The sequence below is a fragment of the Ochotona princeps genome, chromosome 14 (assembly GCF_030435755.1).
Source record: "Ochotona princeps isolate mOchPri1 chromosome 14, mOchPri1.hap1, whole genome shotgun sequence".
Taxonomy (NCBI): domain Eukaryota; kingdom Metazoa; phylum Chordata; class Mammalia; order Lagomorpha; family Ochotonidae; genus Ochotona; species Ochotona princeps.
The window spans coordinates 17,160,773-17,176,899 of record NC_080845.1 but is presented as its reverse complement, the minus strand read 5'-3'; the positions used below and the strand labels follow the sequence as shown (position 1 = coordinate 17,176,899).

The window sequence follows — 16,127 nt, the reverse complement described above, 5'->3', positions numbered from 1 at the left end:
CTACGACTCCCATCGTGCTCCGCGCCGCTCGACTCCCTTCCGGCTTCTGACGCAGTTCCGTGTTGCTGGGCGCGCGCGGTGGATGGTCTGAAGCTGAGAGCCCGGCTCTTTCTGGGGCTCGGCGGGTCTGGAGCCCCGGCATGGCTTCGTCACGAGCCTCCTCCACGGTACGGGAGCTCGGGGTCTCGGTCCACTCGTGCAGGGAGCGCCGAGAGGATGGGTGGGGGTGGTGCCCCGAGGGAAGCATCGCCTGGGCTCGTACGGTGGCGGGCGGAGAGGACGGCTGCGGTACCCGGTCTTGAGGTGGCAGAGCTGCGTTCTCGTGGTCCTGCAGCGGGTCCGTGTGCTGCAACTTGTGTGCAGGTATCTGACCACAGCCCTGAGCAGCATCGCCGCCTCCGCCTGGTGCAAAAGCGGCGCTCCTTGTCCCAGCTCTTGGAAGCGGCATAAGGCCTCGCAGCCCCTAACCTGCTGCACCCTAGGTCTGAAAACGCCCGAGATGGACAGGGCAGCGACGTTGAACTTGCTGTGACCCCGTTAGCACTGCGATGGTCCTTTCCCTCACCCTTAGTATTGCCTCCGAGGTGGAAGTAATCACAAAAGCCAGGAGTTTGCACTTCTGGCTGCAGGAAGTAATAGTATTCCTTGGAAAGAAAATGCCCCAAGCGGACCTCAGTAGGTTTAGGCACCTCACTTCCTATCTACCACACCTAGGGGATGGAAGGACCGGAATCCCCGCCCACCCGGCTTCCCTGGTGCCCCGTGCAGCCTTCTTTGGGGGAGCACTGACTGGGTGAATTCCATCCTGCGGGGCAGCTTCGTGAATATCTAGGGGCGAGCTGTAAGTTCATCTGAGTCTTGGGTTTGGCAGGCGACCAAGACTAAGGCACCTGACGACCTCGTGGCCCCCGTGGTGAAGAAACCGCACATCTACTATGGAAGCTTGGAGGAGAAGGAAAGGGAGCGCCTGGCCAAAGGAGAAGCCGGAATTTTAGGAAAAGAAGGACTCAAAGCAGGAATCGAGGCAGGAAATATTAATATCGCCTCCGGTAAGATGACAGTTTTGAGTCTGTCTTTACCTTTAATGCTTCAACCTAACTGTAATGAAAACCTTCCAAAAGTTGCACAATTCTCGTTTTATGTTTAAATGTTTTGATCTTGCAACTTGCATCTGTACAGCCATACTTTGCCTACACTCCAAGCCTTTAATACAACTTTTAATGTATCTTTACTTAAATGATCACATTTTTCTCCATGGACATCTAACATAATTCTGGCTTTGGCTTAAAGCTGGAATGGTAGCAGAGTGGCGCAGCGGAAGCGTGCTGGGCCCATAAAGCTGGAAGGTTCGCATTCTGATAGGCAAAGCAGTGTAAGCAGGTGTGTGGCTTAGTGGTTACAATGCCTCTTGGGACCGTGGGGTGCCTGGGTTCAGCTCCTGACTCCGCTCTGGCTCCACTCTGGATTCTAGCATCCTGCTAATACACCCCTTGGACAGCAGAAGGTGATGGCTCAAGTACTTGGACTGCTACTATCATGTGAGATACCCAGATTGAGTTTCAGGGACATGGCCGAGTCCTGGATGCTTCAGGCTGTTAAGAGGGCAGACCAGCATGAAAAAGATCGCTCTCTGTCTGAGCCTATCAAAAGGAAACACAAAAATTAAAAAATACAGGCAAGAAGATGATACAGTGTATGACTGTGTGAAGTAAAAAGTCCTGTATTCCTGATATCTGTCTGTGTACATCCTTCTGGGAATTGTGAATACAGCTGTAAAATATGTAGCTTTTTTCCATAAATGAAACTATGATGCATTAATAGTTTTGTAACCTGTATTTTTCTATGTGTTGTTAAGAATATGTTCTCATGTCAATAATAAGCAGTCTACTGTTACTTTTTTAGTAAAATCGTATGCGTCCTACTAAGGTGCGGAGGAAGACGTGAAGTGGAGACTCCCCTTCAGTTCAAATCAGTGGCTTTAAACCTTTTAAGCTGTTTCTAAACATAGCTTTCTTTTAAAAAGGATTGATTTAATTTTATTGGAAAGGCAGGTTTACAGTGAGAGAGACACAGAAGGAAAGCTCTTCCATCCTCTGGCTCATTCCCCAAATGGCTACAATAGCCAGAGCTGAGCCAGTCTGAAGCCAGGAACCAGGAACCTCTTCTGGGTCTCCCATGGGGGTGCAGGGCCCCAAGGCTTCAGGCCATACTCCACTGCTTTTCCAGGCTGTAAGCAGGGAGCTGGATGGGCAGTGGGGCAGCTGGGACATGGACCAGTGTGGACGTGGGATGTCAGCACTTGGAGCTGGAGGACTAACCAGCTAAGCCATTGTGCTGGGCCTCTAAACTTTTTAAAACTTTTCCTCTCATTTTTTTTAAATGCAAATAATTCTATTTGTAGGGTTTTAACACTAGTTGCTAAATTATTTTTAAAAAACACTAAACCTCATGGTAACACAAATCTCATTTTCATGGTAATTGTTTTTAGTTAACTGTTTTATTTTGATAAGTGTCTCTAGTCCGGAACTGTTTTAGACAATACCATTGACAATTGTTAAAGTAACTCTTTGTTTTATCGTAAGATTTATTTGAAAAGGTCACAGAGAAAGAGATCCTTCATTGCTGTTAATTCTCCAAACGGCTGTAAGAGCCAGCCAGAGCTGGGCCAGATCTATCCCAAGATCCCAGAATGGCCTCTGGGTCTCCCATGTGGGTGGCAAGAGCCCTAGTCCTTGGGCCATTTTCCACTGTTTAACCAGGCACTTTAGCAGGGAGCTGGCTCTGATAGGGCAGCCGGGATTCAAACCAGGACTGCTGGGGGATGCCAGTGTCACAAGCGGCTATTTTTACCTGCTTTGTTACAGTGGCAACCCCTGTCAGAACTTTTGCATTTTCAGTCGTTTCATTTATAAAAGATGTTCTGCACTCTTTCATTCTGAGCACATCTAAGCTACATTTCCAGATAGGCTTAAGGTGGCCAAAAAAACCCTGAAAAATCACCATATCAGATGTATGTAGTAGAGAGGATGTATGCAGACTCTGATTGTTAGAAATTCTTGCCGTCTCTGTGTTTGTAGGTGGTCTGGTAGTTACGTTAATGTTGCCTGTTCTCTTTACAGGTGAAGTATTTGAAATTGAAGAGCACATCAGTGAGCGACAGGCAGAAGTATTGGCCGAGTTTGAAAGGAGGAAGCGAGCACGGCAGATCAATGTTTCCACAGATGACTCAGAGGTCAAGGCTTGCCTGCGAGCCTTGGGGGAGCCTATCACACTCTTTGGAGAGGGCCCAGCTGAAAGAAGAGAAAGGTACCCTTTCTGAATATTGACTCTTGTTATTATCTATCCCAAGGTTACATTCATCTTTTAACCGAAACTTCAGTAGAGTGTCTCCGGGAGTGTTAACAGTATCTAGTTAAATTATGTTTGTATAGTTTGCCCGTGATCTAAATCTTGGGCCAGTTTTTAATCTACTACTAACTTCTGTGTAGACAATGAGGAGGGTACTAACACACCCTTCCCTTTCCAGTGTAAAGTTTTAAGTTGGATAAACATTTGTTTTTGATCTTTGAAAATTTTAAATAGCAGATGCATTTCATATCAATGACAAAATGTAATGATAAATATTCTTTGGATATTGTCCGAAGGGGTACTATCCTCAGGTATGACCTCTTGGATTTTAACATTGCAGAGGTTTGGTGTCTCTCTCTCTCTCTCTCTCTCTCTCTCTCTCTCTCTCTCTCTCTCTTCCCTCCCTCTCTTGCCCAAGATTTATTTGTTTGAATGTCAGACTTACAGAAAGAGCAAGACAGAGATCTTCCATCCCCTGGCTTGTTCCCCTAATGGCCATAGCAGCCAGAGTTGGACTAGCCAGGAAAAAAGCCGGGAACCAGGAGTTTTTTTTCCAGATCTCTCACAGGTGTGCTGGGACCCAAGGACTTTGGCCATCTTTCATTGCTTTCCCAGGTGCATTAGCATGGAGCTAGATCAGAAGTGGAACAGCCAGGACTTGAACCAGCGTCCACATGGGATACCTTTGCTGCAGGCTGTGGCTTTACTTGCTGCCTCTCAGTGCCAACCCCTGCAGTCTCTTGATGATGGGCTGTTTCTATGCAAGTAGAAGACTCCCTCATCTACTGTCCCATCTCTTCCTTCATCCCTTCTCAAGTTTCTTTGAAAGGCTGCTTATGCTTATTCTCTTAACATCCTAACTTGTCCTAACTCATGTTCTCTTCAACCCTTTACACCCAGAGGATGAAATTGTTGTTGTTTAATTTCACCAGCCCACAGCCCCAGTCATTCCCTGCTTTTCTTCGCTGGTAGAAATCCTTTTGATTTTTGTCCAATTTCTTCAGCTCGTTTCTCACACTTCTAAGCCTCTTTGATCCTTGCCTAACCTTCTCTGTAGCTCTTTGCCCTTAACTACACTTGCCCTGGGTGAACAAGTTCACTACCACAACATCATCTGCCCTGCATATTCTGATGGCTTCCAGAACCTTCTTTGTAGCCTGAATGTCCTACAGGAAAATCAGACTTCAGGTGCCTATGTTGAAATGTGTGCCCCACTCCTCTCCAAGTCTCCTCACATGACCATTCACACAATTTATGCTTTAAAAAAGCCTCCCTTGCCTTTTTGTTGTTGTTGTTGTTATTTGAAAGGCTGAGTGACAGATACTCCATCCACTGACTCCTTTCTCCAAATGGCCTCATGAAGATGTCCCAGGAACTCCATCCAGCTTTCCCACATAGGTAGCAGGAGCCTAAGTACTTGAAGTATCATTTTGCCTTCCCAGGCACATTAACTGGGAGCTGGATCAAAAGTGGAGCAGCTAGGACTCCAGCTGGCATTCACAAGCAACCATGTACCACAGAGCAACCCCTATGTCGCCTCCTTTGATACGTCAGCAAAGTCTGGTCTGTGCCATTTAGGAAGTACACCTGCAGTCTGTCCTCTTTGCTGCATCTGTGTCTTTCATATCAAGACTGGTGTGGTAACCTCAAAGGTGTTATATTAATTGCTTTTTTAAAATCCTGCAGTGTCTTCCCACTGTGATTATCAGTCTGTAAGCTCTTCAGCCTTAACCTATGGCACTCTTCCCCAATTACTAGGCAGGCCACATTGGTCCTCTTCATATACTCAGATTCTTTTTGTATTTCCACTCAATTATTTTTACTGCTCCCTCTTACCTCTTATCTTTTGTTACAGCATAAATGCCACCTTTTCAATGAAGCCTTTCCTAGCACCTTGACCCCTTGCAAAGTAAGCCTCTGCTTTGTTCTCTATCACAGTTTATTTTCTGATTAGCCTTTTAAAAGAGGATGCACTTGTTATTTAGGGTTTGTCTTATCCTCCAGCAAGTCTGTTTTATTCACTGTTGTGTCCCTTAGGTAGCAGATTCTTGCCTTCTTAGATGTATAATGATAATTCCCCCTTTTGTGTGGTTTTGCATCATATGGTTCCTCAAGGCATAGTTTTTCATGGTCAGCTACAGGCCAAATTCGAGATATTTATAAGTTTTAAATTGGTCCTGCTCCATCTTGCTGGAGACGTGAATCATCCTTTGTCCTTGCTATAAATGCCATCCACCTAATATATACAGTACAGTAAGGTTTTTTTTCCCCCTTCTATTTTATTTTCAATTTTATGTCACAATTCCCATAGGCTCTGGGATTTCCTTTACCCCTTCTTCAAATTTCCTCCTCCAACTGATTCCCCCCATAATATTACAATAGTATAGTCCTTTATAAGCAATCCTCAGTTCATCGTTCTGCTGCTTAAGTGTGTCCTGACATTGCTGGTACAGACAATGTCAGGCATCCAGCATCCAGTAAGATGTTAGGAGACAGACCGTGTTGTTGTGTTTTGTTATTAGTTACAGGTTTTTATATCTTGCTGTGTCTAATTTTAGTTTATAATTGAGCCTTGTATAAATAAGAAAAAGAATAAATAGAAAAAAAGTGCACATAGGGTTCAGTGTTAAAAGGGGCCTCAGGCACCCACTGGTGGTCTTGGAATACATGTACTCCATTCTTAAGTAAAGAGATGTCCGGTACGTTTTTACGGCCATATCTCAATCATGGTTAAGTGTTGATCTTTCGGAGGTGGGCATTGAGGTACTGTGGGTTAAATAGACACTTTGAATACCCACACTTGTGATCCAGCTCTCTGCTAATGCACCTGGGAAGGCAGCAGATGATGGCCAAGTGGTAGGTCTTTGTCACCTATGTGGAAGACCCAGGTGGGATTCCAGGCTTTGGCCTGAACCAGCTATTATGCCATTTGGGAAGTGAGCCAACAAACGGAAGATCTTATCTCGTCTACCCTCCCTCCGTCTTCCCTTCTCTCTTCTTCTGGTCTTCCCTTTCTCTGTCACTCTGCCTTTCAAATAAATAACCTTAATTAAAAGAAAAGATTTGTTTATCTTTATTGGAAAGCCAGATATACAGAGAGGAGAAGAGACAAGGAGGGAGTTCTTCCATCAGCTGGTTCACTCCCCAAGTGGCCACAATAACTGGAGCTGAGCTGATCTGAAGCTGGGAGCCAGGAGCTCTTCCGGGTCACCCACATGGATGCAGGGTCCCAAGGCTTTGAGCCATCCTCGACTGCTTTCTCAGGCCACAGGCAGGGAGGTGGATGGGAAGCGGGGCTGCCAGGATTAGAACTGGCACCCATGTGGTATCCCAGCACATGCAAAGTGAGGACTTGAACTGCTAGGCTACCATGCGGACCCTGAATCTGTTTAAAAATAAATTTTGCTCTTTGTGTTTTGCAGATTAAGAAATATTCTCTCAGTGGTTGGTACTGATGCCTTAAAAAAGACCAAAAAAGATGATGAGAAGTCCAAAAAATCCAAAGAAGAGGTAAGTTATGTTTGTCTTTGGCCTCAAAGTATTTGTATGTAGATTACTTTTTAATGACTTCGTTTGTTAGGATGGGGTGGAGGAGTGTCTTTGAACCCCCAACTTTTGGAAATAGTTGTTGCCGATAGTTTCTGTTTCATGTGTCATATAACCTGGAGCTCAGTGAGTATTTGGTTCAGAAAACAGTGTTTCTGGTGCAGTTTACCAAGGAATGAGAGACCATCTAACAAGCTGTCAAGAGCAGAAGGAACTGTAGAAAGCTTGTATACCAGGCTTCTCCCTGGTACTAAACCAGCTCACCACCTTTCTGGGCAGTTAGGATAGAGAATTGACAGCCATGGGACAGGAGGAAATGCTTCCAACCTAAAATTTTGATTTGCTTTCAGTATCAGCAAACGTGGTACCACGAAGGACCCAACAGCCTCAAGGTGGCCAGGCTGTGGATCGCCAACTATTCCCTGCCCAGGTGAGGACAGCCTCTGGGGGAAGAGAGCAGCACTGCTTTTCTTGTTCCTTTTCAGTGGCTGACCATCTGCTTTATGATGCTTATGGGCATGACCTGCCTTTGAGTGGGATGGACACAGGTGTGCCATCTGTCTACAGCCTGTTGATTTGTGGTCATGATGTCGTTTGTGTGGCACAGGGCAATGAAACGCTTGGAAGAGGCTCGGCTCCATAAAGAGATACCAGAGACAACGCGGACCTCCCAGATGCAAGAGCTGCACAAGTCTCTCCGGGTAAGGTCCTCTGGGTAGTCCGCTACAGTGCAGGGTCTCCACACTCAATAGATTTTTCGTTTGGGCCTACTTCTGTGGAGGTCAAGGCAGCTACAGTTAATCTTCCGGGCCTGAGCTCTTGTGCTGTAAGAGAGCCTTCGTTTAAGGTGGCAGAAACTTCCTGTGTCATGAACTCAGCTGAGGCCCATGGTTCCAGTCCATGATTCTCCCTCTTAATATGTCAGAATCGCGCACTGGTCTGTCTGTGACACAGGAACTCCTGTTGCTGAGACTGTAGGAAACGGCTGGACAAAATCTTGATCCCTTTCAAGACAAGTGACTTTGAACAACCAAGTATAGGGTCTGGTGTGGGATGAAGCTTCAGGGTTGTTTTACTTTAATGGTAGAACAGCCGAGGAACTCCTTAGGCAGCCTGTTAATGATAATCATTGTTTGTCTCTCTTTTTCTTTTTCTTTTTTTGAAAGTCTTTGAATAATTTCTGCAGTCAGATTGGAGATGATCGGCCTATCTCCTACTGTCACTTTAGTCCCAATTCTAAAATGCTGGCCACGGCTTGTTGGTAAGTTCCATTTTACAGTGACATATTCCTGGGGGAGGGGAACATAGGTAGGAAACAATATTTTGTCCGCTATGTCCTCTTCCTCTACTGCGCATGACCATAGCCAACCCCAGATGCTAGAGCTCAGCCCTCTGTAAGACACCTCAAGCCTTATTTAGTACCCTCAGAGCCATGACACGTAGCAATCTGTCATGGTCATCGTGGTCTTGAACACGAGCATATTGGAGCAGGTTGTATAACAGTCACCACACCTCAAGGCAGGGTGCTCTACAGACACTGTCACCCACTCCACACAGAAGGAGCCCAAAGCTTGTGGGATTCGGTACTATATTGGAGCCACTCAACTGAAAAAAAAAAAAAAAAAGCTGTACTGAAGTATGTGGAGTGCTCTGGGACAGTTTGTGCAAAGCCTTTTGCCCCCTAAGTGCCTGGTATGTGGTAAGGACTCCGTACAAACTGGTTGTTGAATTTGTCTTTATTTTGCTTTTCTGCTTAGTTCCCACACATGCAGAAAACTCTCAGGATATAACCACATTGTTGTGTTGTGTAGTGCGGGGCATGGCTGTCTAGTGAGAGAGGAGACTTTAATTAAGCACACAGAAACCACATGACTAGAAACAGGTTTAGGAGAAAGCACCCGTTCTGGTTCTCTGAGCCTGAAGCACTAGCACTGCAAAGTCAGCGTGGTCATTCCTGCCTTGTCCCCCTCCTAGGTCAGTTACAGGGTCTGTTTGACATAAAGCGTAAATAGAAAGGCCATGTGTTGGAAAATTCCTGAAATAAAAAATCTTTTTAAAAAACTGAAAAGTTTGTAGGGGCAAGACAATACTCATTTTGAAAATGGTATCATTATTATTAGAATTTGTCTTCCTTTCCAACTGGAAACCGATGGTCTAATTGTGTAAGACCTGGCTCTACATGTTTTCCCTTTATAACTCTGCATTGTAAGCCCTAAGTTTTCTGTCTACCACTATAAAGTGTGTTGGGGGTGGAAAGACTTTGTCCATTAGTGATACTACCGAGATGCCTTTTCCTTCCCAGACGTACCCAGGCTCAGATGCTTTCCTTTGTATTTGATAGGAGTGGACTTTGCAAGCTCTGGTCTGTTCCTGACTGCAACCTCCTCCACACTCTGCGAGGTAAGAGAGACTCTTGTTTGAATCTCATTTTAGTTCCCAGTATGTACTCTGTACTGCAGACCTCTGCCTGCCACACAGATACACACAGTGTTGATTCATGTGATTTCCATTAGCTTGGCTTTCTCTGACTATTGGGATGAAATACAAATGACTTCAAATACTCATGTAACTTTTTTCTTGTGTCTACTTGTACTGTAGCATTTTACAGTGTCTAAACTCCAAAGAACAATTTTTTTTAATGTAACTTAAATATTGTTTTAAATTAGCAGTTCTTCTCAATACTTAAGTAGTCACTGTCACTTGATCCCTGTTATGTCATGTGTATTCTCTCTCTTTCTCTGTTATTCATCATGGTTTGTATTTGCACACAAGTTTTCAAGAGGCAGTAACTTTTATCTCTCATTTCTTACACTCCTTTAGGCCATAACACAAATGTAGGAGCTATTGTATTCCATCCCAAATCCACCGTGTCCTTAGACCAAAAAGATGTCAACCTGGCCTCTTGTGCTGCCGATGGTTCAGTGAAGCTCTGGAGCCTTGAGAGGTAGGTTTCTCTTCTGCAGTCTGTTGCCACCGATGCACTTGGTGGGCTGACCCTTGGAAGCACAGGGTTAAAAAGCTGGTATGTAACATCAGCTGCTAGAGAGTCTAGGTAACTTAGCATGAAAATGGCATGGAAGATTTCTTAGACTTTCTCTCACTAGTTTTCACTAGCCATGAAGTTTGGGCCTCAATTTTTCCCTCTAGCCAAGTGACCCCTGTTTCCTGGCTCCAGTTAGTCTGGAAGGATCCCCACTAACCCTCTACAGGATAGATTTACCAAACAGAAATACCCTGTTTGGTCAATGAAGGAAAGATAATCCCCTTGGCAGCCTGTTGGTTCTTACGGCATGGCCACAGGGGAGAGGAAAGTGAGGTTCTGTCTGGCGCTATTGCCAAGGAAGTGGCGTCTCCTCCCCGGGGGGTGCCCTTTACCTGGGGTATATTTTCCAGCCACAACAGTGAAGATGTGTGGTTATGACAACTGCTTGCCCTCGAAATTTTAGGAGCATTTTGTTGGCATTTGAAATCGGTTGCTGCTTTTTCTCTTTGGGAACACACAGGAAGGTTTTGATTCCAGGATTTTTTATAGACCTAATTAGTGTCTCTTCTTTGCCAGATAGGGTCTCAAGTACAAGCATTGCAAATTTTAATTGGCTTTGGTAATACTTAGCAGTATTTATCCCCCTAGGGTTTTGGTTGGTTCTGTGTATGCACATTGATAAAGTTCCCTTCTTAATTGCCCTCGTTAGGTTTATGTTTATTTCCTTTCTCCCCTGTTTCAGACCTTTTTTGTGTAGTTACTGGGTACCAGTTTAATGGTCACCAAAAGGAAACTAAGCCTTTGTCTATTTAGGAATTTCTGTTTCCATTTGAATCCTTGGACAGGCTACAGATGGAAAAAGTTGCTTGATTTATGTATCCCCACATCTCTGCCCAAAGTATGTTTTGTTAGAAATGATTAAACAGAGAACATGAGGTCATGCGGAACTGAATTTTGTTTATTGTAGCAGGGTGGCCATCACATCGCAAGATGATGTACCGAACCAAGAAAGTGAGAGTTTTTATACTTTTACAAAAACATAGCACAAGTGATGGGAAAGCAGGTGCACACAGTACAGATTAGCTGAGTTTCTACAAGGTCAGAATAGCGTGTAGCAGTTCCAGGCACAGGGTAGATAAGTAACTCAGGCAACATTCCAAGAGACAACAAAACATCAGACACTGGGGTCAGGTCTTCATGACTCCCGACCTACGTACAGCTCTCGCACGTACACAGGAGGTCCTCTGCTTTATGTCTCTCTTGGAATGTCTGTCAGGCATCCACATCAATGTTTTTCTTTCCAGAATCTGTGCATTGCTTTGCTGCAGAGTGACTGCTTTAATTATCAGGCTAAAATGTATAGTTTTTCTCTAATCCTAAATGGTACAGCATTAAGAATTTATGAACGTAGGGCCCGGCGGCGTGGCCTAGCGGCTAAAGTCCTCGCCTTGAAAGCCCCGGGATCCCATATGGGCGCCGGTTCTAATCCCGGCAGCTCCACTTCCCATCCAGCTCCCTGCTTGTGGCCTGGGAAAGCAGTCGAGGACGGCCCAATGCTTTGGGACCCTGCACCCGTGTGGGAGACCCGGAAGAGGTTCCTGGTTCCCGGCTTCGGATCGCCGCGCACCGCCCATTGCGGCTCACTTGGGGAGTGAATCATCGGATGGAAGATCTTCCTCTCTGTCTCTCCTCCTCTGTGTATATGTGGCTGTAATAAAATGAATAAATCTTTTTAAAAAAAAAAAAAAAAGAATTTATGAACGTAGCAAATTGAGGTGGTAGTTGGCTTGTCCTTTGGACAAGTGAAGTAGTCCCAAATCATTGAAAAACCCTGGGGAGTGGCTTAAATTATTCTTAGCCTAACAGTTTGTTTTTGGGTTTGTGTGTGTGTGTGTGTTGTTTTGTTGTGTTTTTAAGATTTTTATTTTTATTGGAAAGTCAGATTTACAGAGAGAAGGGGAGAAGCAAGGAAGATCTTCTGTCTGCTGGTTCACTCCCCAAGTAGCCACAAATACCAGAGCTGAGCCAATCCAAAGCCAGGAGCTTCTTCTGGGTCTCCCACGCAGATGCAGGGTCCCGAGGCTTTGTACTGTCCTCTACTGCTTTCCCAGGCCACAGGCAGGGAACTGGAAGGGAAGTGGAGCAGCCGGAATACAAACCAGCACCCACGTGGGATCCCAGCACATACAAGATGAGGATTTAGCCACTGGGCCATCACGCCAGGCCCTAACATAGAAGTTTTAAGTTATAGGTATTACAATTTAGCTGCTTATATTGTGTAGAAAGGGTATAGATGCACAAGTTAGTAAATTCAAAAAACAGTAAATATGCTAAAATTGTTTACTTGTATATATTGTATTCTTTTCAGTGATGAACCCGTGGCAGATATTGAAGGTCACACAGTGCGTGTGGCCCGAGTTATGTGGCATCCATCAGGACGTTTTCTGGGCACTACCTGGTAAGCCATCCTGTTATTGTTTTGTCCAAGCACATGGAATCCTGTTTGCCTTTTCTGGCTATCATCTGCAAGGTAAATTTTTAAGAACAGAGGCCTTCATGTAGGGTTTCTTGGGCTGCAGTGAATCAGAAGCAGAAAAGAATGTGTAGTGTGGGTGGTGTAGCACTTCAGGTTAAGCTACCACTTTTGACACTAGCATACTATATCAGAGTGCTGGTCTGAGTCTTTGCTGTTCACTGCCAATCCAGATGTCTGCTAATGCCCCTGGAAAAGCAACAGATAATAGCTCCAGTATTTGAGTTTCTGCCACCCACATTGGAGACCCAAATGGAAGTCTGGGCTCCTGGATACAATCTGACCCAGCTCCAGCTACTGTAATTATGTGGGGAGTGAACCAACAGATATCTCCCTCTACCTTTCAAATACAGTGTAAATAAGTCTTAAAATAAATTTTTTAAAAAGTGTATGAAGTTGTTTGAGCTGAGAATATTTGCTTTTAGACTGCAATTAATCTGAAATTTCAGTCATCATTTCTAGAAAACTAGAATTTTCTGTGCTGCTTCTCTTTTTTTAACTGATACCAGAGGTGCTTTTTTAAACATTGGTTGTTTCTTTTGTTATTGTTGTTTTGCCACACATTGTGTTACAGTCCTTACCAATAAGTGAGACTCCCTCTCTGGTGCTGTAAATTCTGAGGCCAGCATCTGCTGAAGAGGATTTTCATTGAGGTTTAATTCACATACAGGGGAGTGGATTTTCAGTGTGCAGCTGAATCTTGACAAATCTGTCCCATGTGTGTCTAAACACTAGACAGTAGTAAGTAAGTAGTAAGTTTTCTCTTGTCCTTTGGAAGCAGTCAGTGATCTGATTCCCATCAACATAAGTGAATTCTTTCTGATCATCCTGTATTAACTCACCTGTAAGGGCTTCTAGCATTTGCAAGATCAGTTCTTAATGTTGGCATGTGTCAGAAGTTCCTTTTTATTGCTGAGGAGTATTTGATTAAAAGATTGTGCCATCATTCATTTATCTATTCCCCCGGTAGTGGGCATGTGGGCTTGTTTCCAGGTTTTGGCTAGTCAGTGTACACACAGCTTTTCTTTCTTTTTTCTTGAGTCAAATACCTGGGAGTACCTTGCTAGTCATGGGGTAGATCCATGTAGAATTTCTTAAAAACTTCCAAGAAGCCTTTGAGTGAGTATGTCTTTCCTTGACTTTAGAACGGGCTCAGCCGGTTCTCCCACCGTGTCCTGAGAGCTTCGGTGCCCTGCTGGGAGCACTGGCATCTGTTCCTCTGTTCTGTTCGTTTGCTTCTTTGTGTACAATTGATTGATTGTAGCTCCAACATCTAATTTAGAGCACAACAAATGTATAAATGTTTGATGAATATGGGCTATAACAATGAAATGGAGGAAGGAGGAAAAACCAGAAAATCTTTACTGGGTTATTCATAACGAAAGTCTGATCTTAAATTAATCACTGGTTTCCCAGTTAGCCCCCAAACAGAAACACTTAGGAGTTAAGGCTTTGTTTATACCAAAAAAGAGTCTCTTACTGATAGGGTTTTGTGACTAGTTTCAACAGAATAACTTTAGTTGTAATTATTTGCAATACTTTGTACCTTTTAGAAATTGGATAAATACCTGCTGATTCATTGCTAATATTTTCTTTTTGGTTTGGTTCTAGTTACGATCGTTCCTGGCGCTTGTGGGATTTGGAGGCCCAGGAGGAGATCCTGCACCAGGAAGGCCACAGCATGGGTGTGTACGACATAGCTTTCCATCAAGATGGCTCTTTAGCTGGCACTGGGTAAGGACTTCTCCACCCGGCTAGGGCAGCACAGTGGGCTCACCTCGTACATATTCCTGTCCCATAGACAACTGGATTCAAACTGTTCTTTTACAGGGGACTGGATGCATTTGGTCGAGTTTGGGACCTGCGCACAGGACGTTGTATCATGTTTCTAGAAGGCCACCTCAAGGAAATCTATGGAATAAATTTCTCCCCCAATGGGTAAAATAAACTCACTGGGTAGGGGGCCGAAAGGGCTTTTGGTCAGAAGGTACTCTTGGTTTCCAACCACAGTGCTGCATTTGATCCACAGCTACCACATTGCGACTGGCAGCGGCGACAACACCTGCAAAGTGTGGGACCTGCGACAGCGGCGCTGTGTCTACACCATCCCTGCCCATCAGAACTTGGTGACCGGTGTCAAGTTTGAGCGTAAGCTGTCTTCCTGTTTTAGGTCTGAACATCAGACACACAGACAAGGAGGGAACTCCCGAGGGATGTAGGTCAAGCTTTCACCCAAGAGAGTGTTTGACTTCTGTTGGAGCAGAAACTTCCCTTCCTGAGGCCCTCAGGGGTGTGGCAAAACATATCCCTTGTTGGTGGGGAGGAAGGGAAAACTCCATGGATACTTTTTTTCCCTTCTTTGTCCGTGGATATTCTGAGCACCAAATCATTTGTAGGATTCTGAAAGGACTGGCAGGAAAAGAGCCGAAAAAGACCCTATGATTGTTATTATGCCCCTCCGTCTGCCTGTCTATCTGAAAGTCTAATCAGACTGCAGAAGCAGCATGGAGTTTTTCTGGTCATAGAAATAGCCTTTTGCAAAATTTTATGTTTTCACAGTTGTTTTTTGCCTTTATTTTCCTAGGTTCTTTTGAATTCTCAAATCCCTCAACTGTCTCCCCTCTTTTCCTGCAGCTATCCATGGGAACTTCTTGCTCACTGGTGCCTATGATAACACAGCTAAGATCTGGACCCACCCCGGCTGGTCCCCACTGAAGACTCTGGCTGGGCATGAAGGCAAAGTGATGGGCCTAGACATTTCTGCTGATGGGCAGCTCATAGCCACTTGCTCATATGACAGGACCTTCAAGCTCTGGATGGCTGAATAGACAGAGGACAGTGGAAAAAGACTCTAACTTGAAGCTGTTAAGGAGCCATTTTTCTCAAAACAGTTGATGTATTTTGTTCTATCATGTTTTCTGCCCATTACCGTGTGTAGACCTGCAGTAGAATGGGATTTACGTGTCAGTTCCCACTGTAGGCAGGCAGGTGCACCCATTTCACTGTTGAGAATGACTTGTCACACTCAGGCCCTGCCACACACTGTGTAGACATTTATTAATCTTTTGTTCGAATGCCCTGTAACTCAGGATTGTGACTGACTCTTTGCGTTTTTAATTCATGAAGCTTGGCTTTTGGCATGGTCCATGCTTCAGGACCACATGTGACCAAGGAGCAAAGTGCTGGGACTGTAGTCTGGGAGCCCTCAAAGAGGCACCGCTCCCCACAGCACTGGTTAGACACGTGCAGAAGGTGCCTGGCAATGGACAGCCTTCCTCTCCTTAGAGTGGGAGACATAGCCGCCAACACAGCTGTGCCGATGGTTTAGGCAATAAAGAAGTGACTCACTCCATTGAGCTCACTTGCAGTGCCAGCTGCATCAGAAGCAGCAGGAAACTCAGAACTGAATATTTGCCTGGTCAGAAAGTCTCTTCGACTTCGCTTTGAAGTTCAGCATCCTTTGTGTTAACCTTAAAGTGAGGCTGTTGCGTCGGGGTTCAGTGAAGTTTTTAGGAAGCAAGTGGTGCCTTTTTTGTACAGTCTTCTTACTGCTGGTTATTTAAAGGATGTGTTTCATGTATTAGACTGGACTTTCTGTCAAGCTAATTTTAAAAATTCCTAATGGTTAGTCCTGACCATAAATATCTTTTTCTTTACTTCACTCTTGGCTAAGAGTAAAAGCCTGTTCTGAAAACTGTCTTAAAGGTTTATTTTCTC

The 16,127-nt window shown here is 44.7% G+C and overlaps 1 protein-coding gene across 2 annotated transcripts; it reads left to right on the top strand.

Moving 5' to 3' along the window:
• Positions 1-35: 35 nt before the first annotated feature.
• On the top strand, positions 36-15,488 carry PRPF4 (pre-mRNA processing factor 4). Of its 2 annotated transcripts, XM_004594933.3 has the most exons (14): positions 36-167; positions 872-1,049; positions 3,120-3,306; positions 6,771-6,858; positions 7,245-7,324; positions 7,502-7,595; positions 8,061-8,155; positions 9,236-9,294; positions 9,715-9,838; positions 12,246-12,335; positions 14,022-14,144; positions 14,241-14,348; positions 14,440-14,558; positions 15,045-15,488. In XM_004594933.3, the coding sequence occupies exons 1-14, from the start codon at positions 141-143 to the stop codon at positions 15,236-15,238; spliced, it is 1,566 nt and encodes a 521-aa protein (XP_004594990.1). In that variant the 5' UTR covers positions 36-140; the 3' UTR covers positions 15,239-15,488. The 2 variants fall into 2 exon arrangements, with proteins under 2 accessions (XP_004594990.1, XP_036352676.1); XM_036496783.2 differs by lacking the exons at positions 36-167; positions 872-1,049; positions 3,120-3,306; ... (1 more) ...; positions 7,245-7,324; positions 7,502-7,595 and having other exon boundaries at positions 9,197-9,294.
• The last annotated feature ends 639 nt before the right edge of the window (positions 15,489-16,127 follow it).

Coding starts and splice junctions, on each gene's coding strand:
- PRPF4 (XM_004594933.3), top strand. CDS start 141: ATGGCTTCGTCACGAGCCTCCTCCACG. Junction 7,325..7,501: donor GCCAACTATTCCCTGCCCAG/GTGAGGACAGCC, acceptor TGTGTGGCACAG/GGCAATGAAACGCTTGGAAG. Junction 14,145..14,240: donor GGCTCTTTAGCTGGCACTGG/GTAAGGACTTCT, acceptor GTTCTTTTACAG/GGGACTGGATGCATTTGGTC.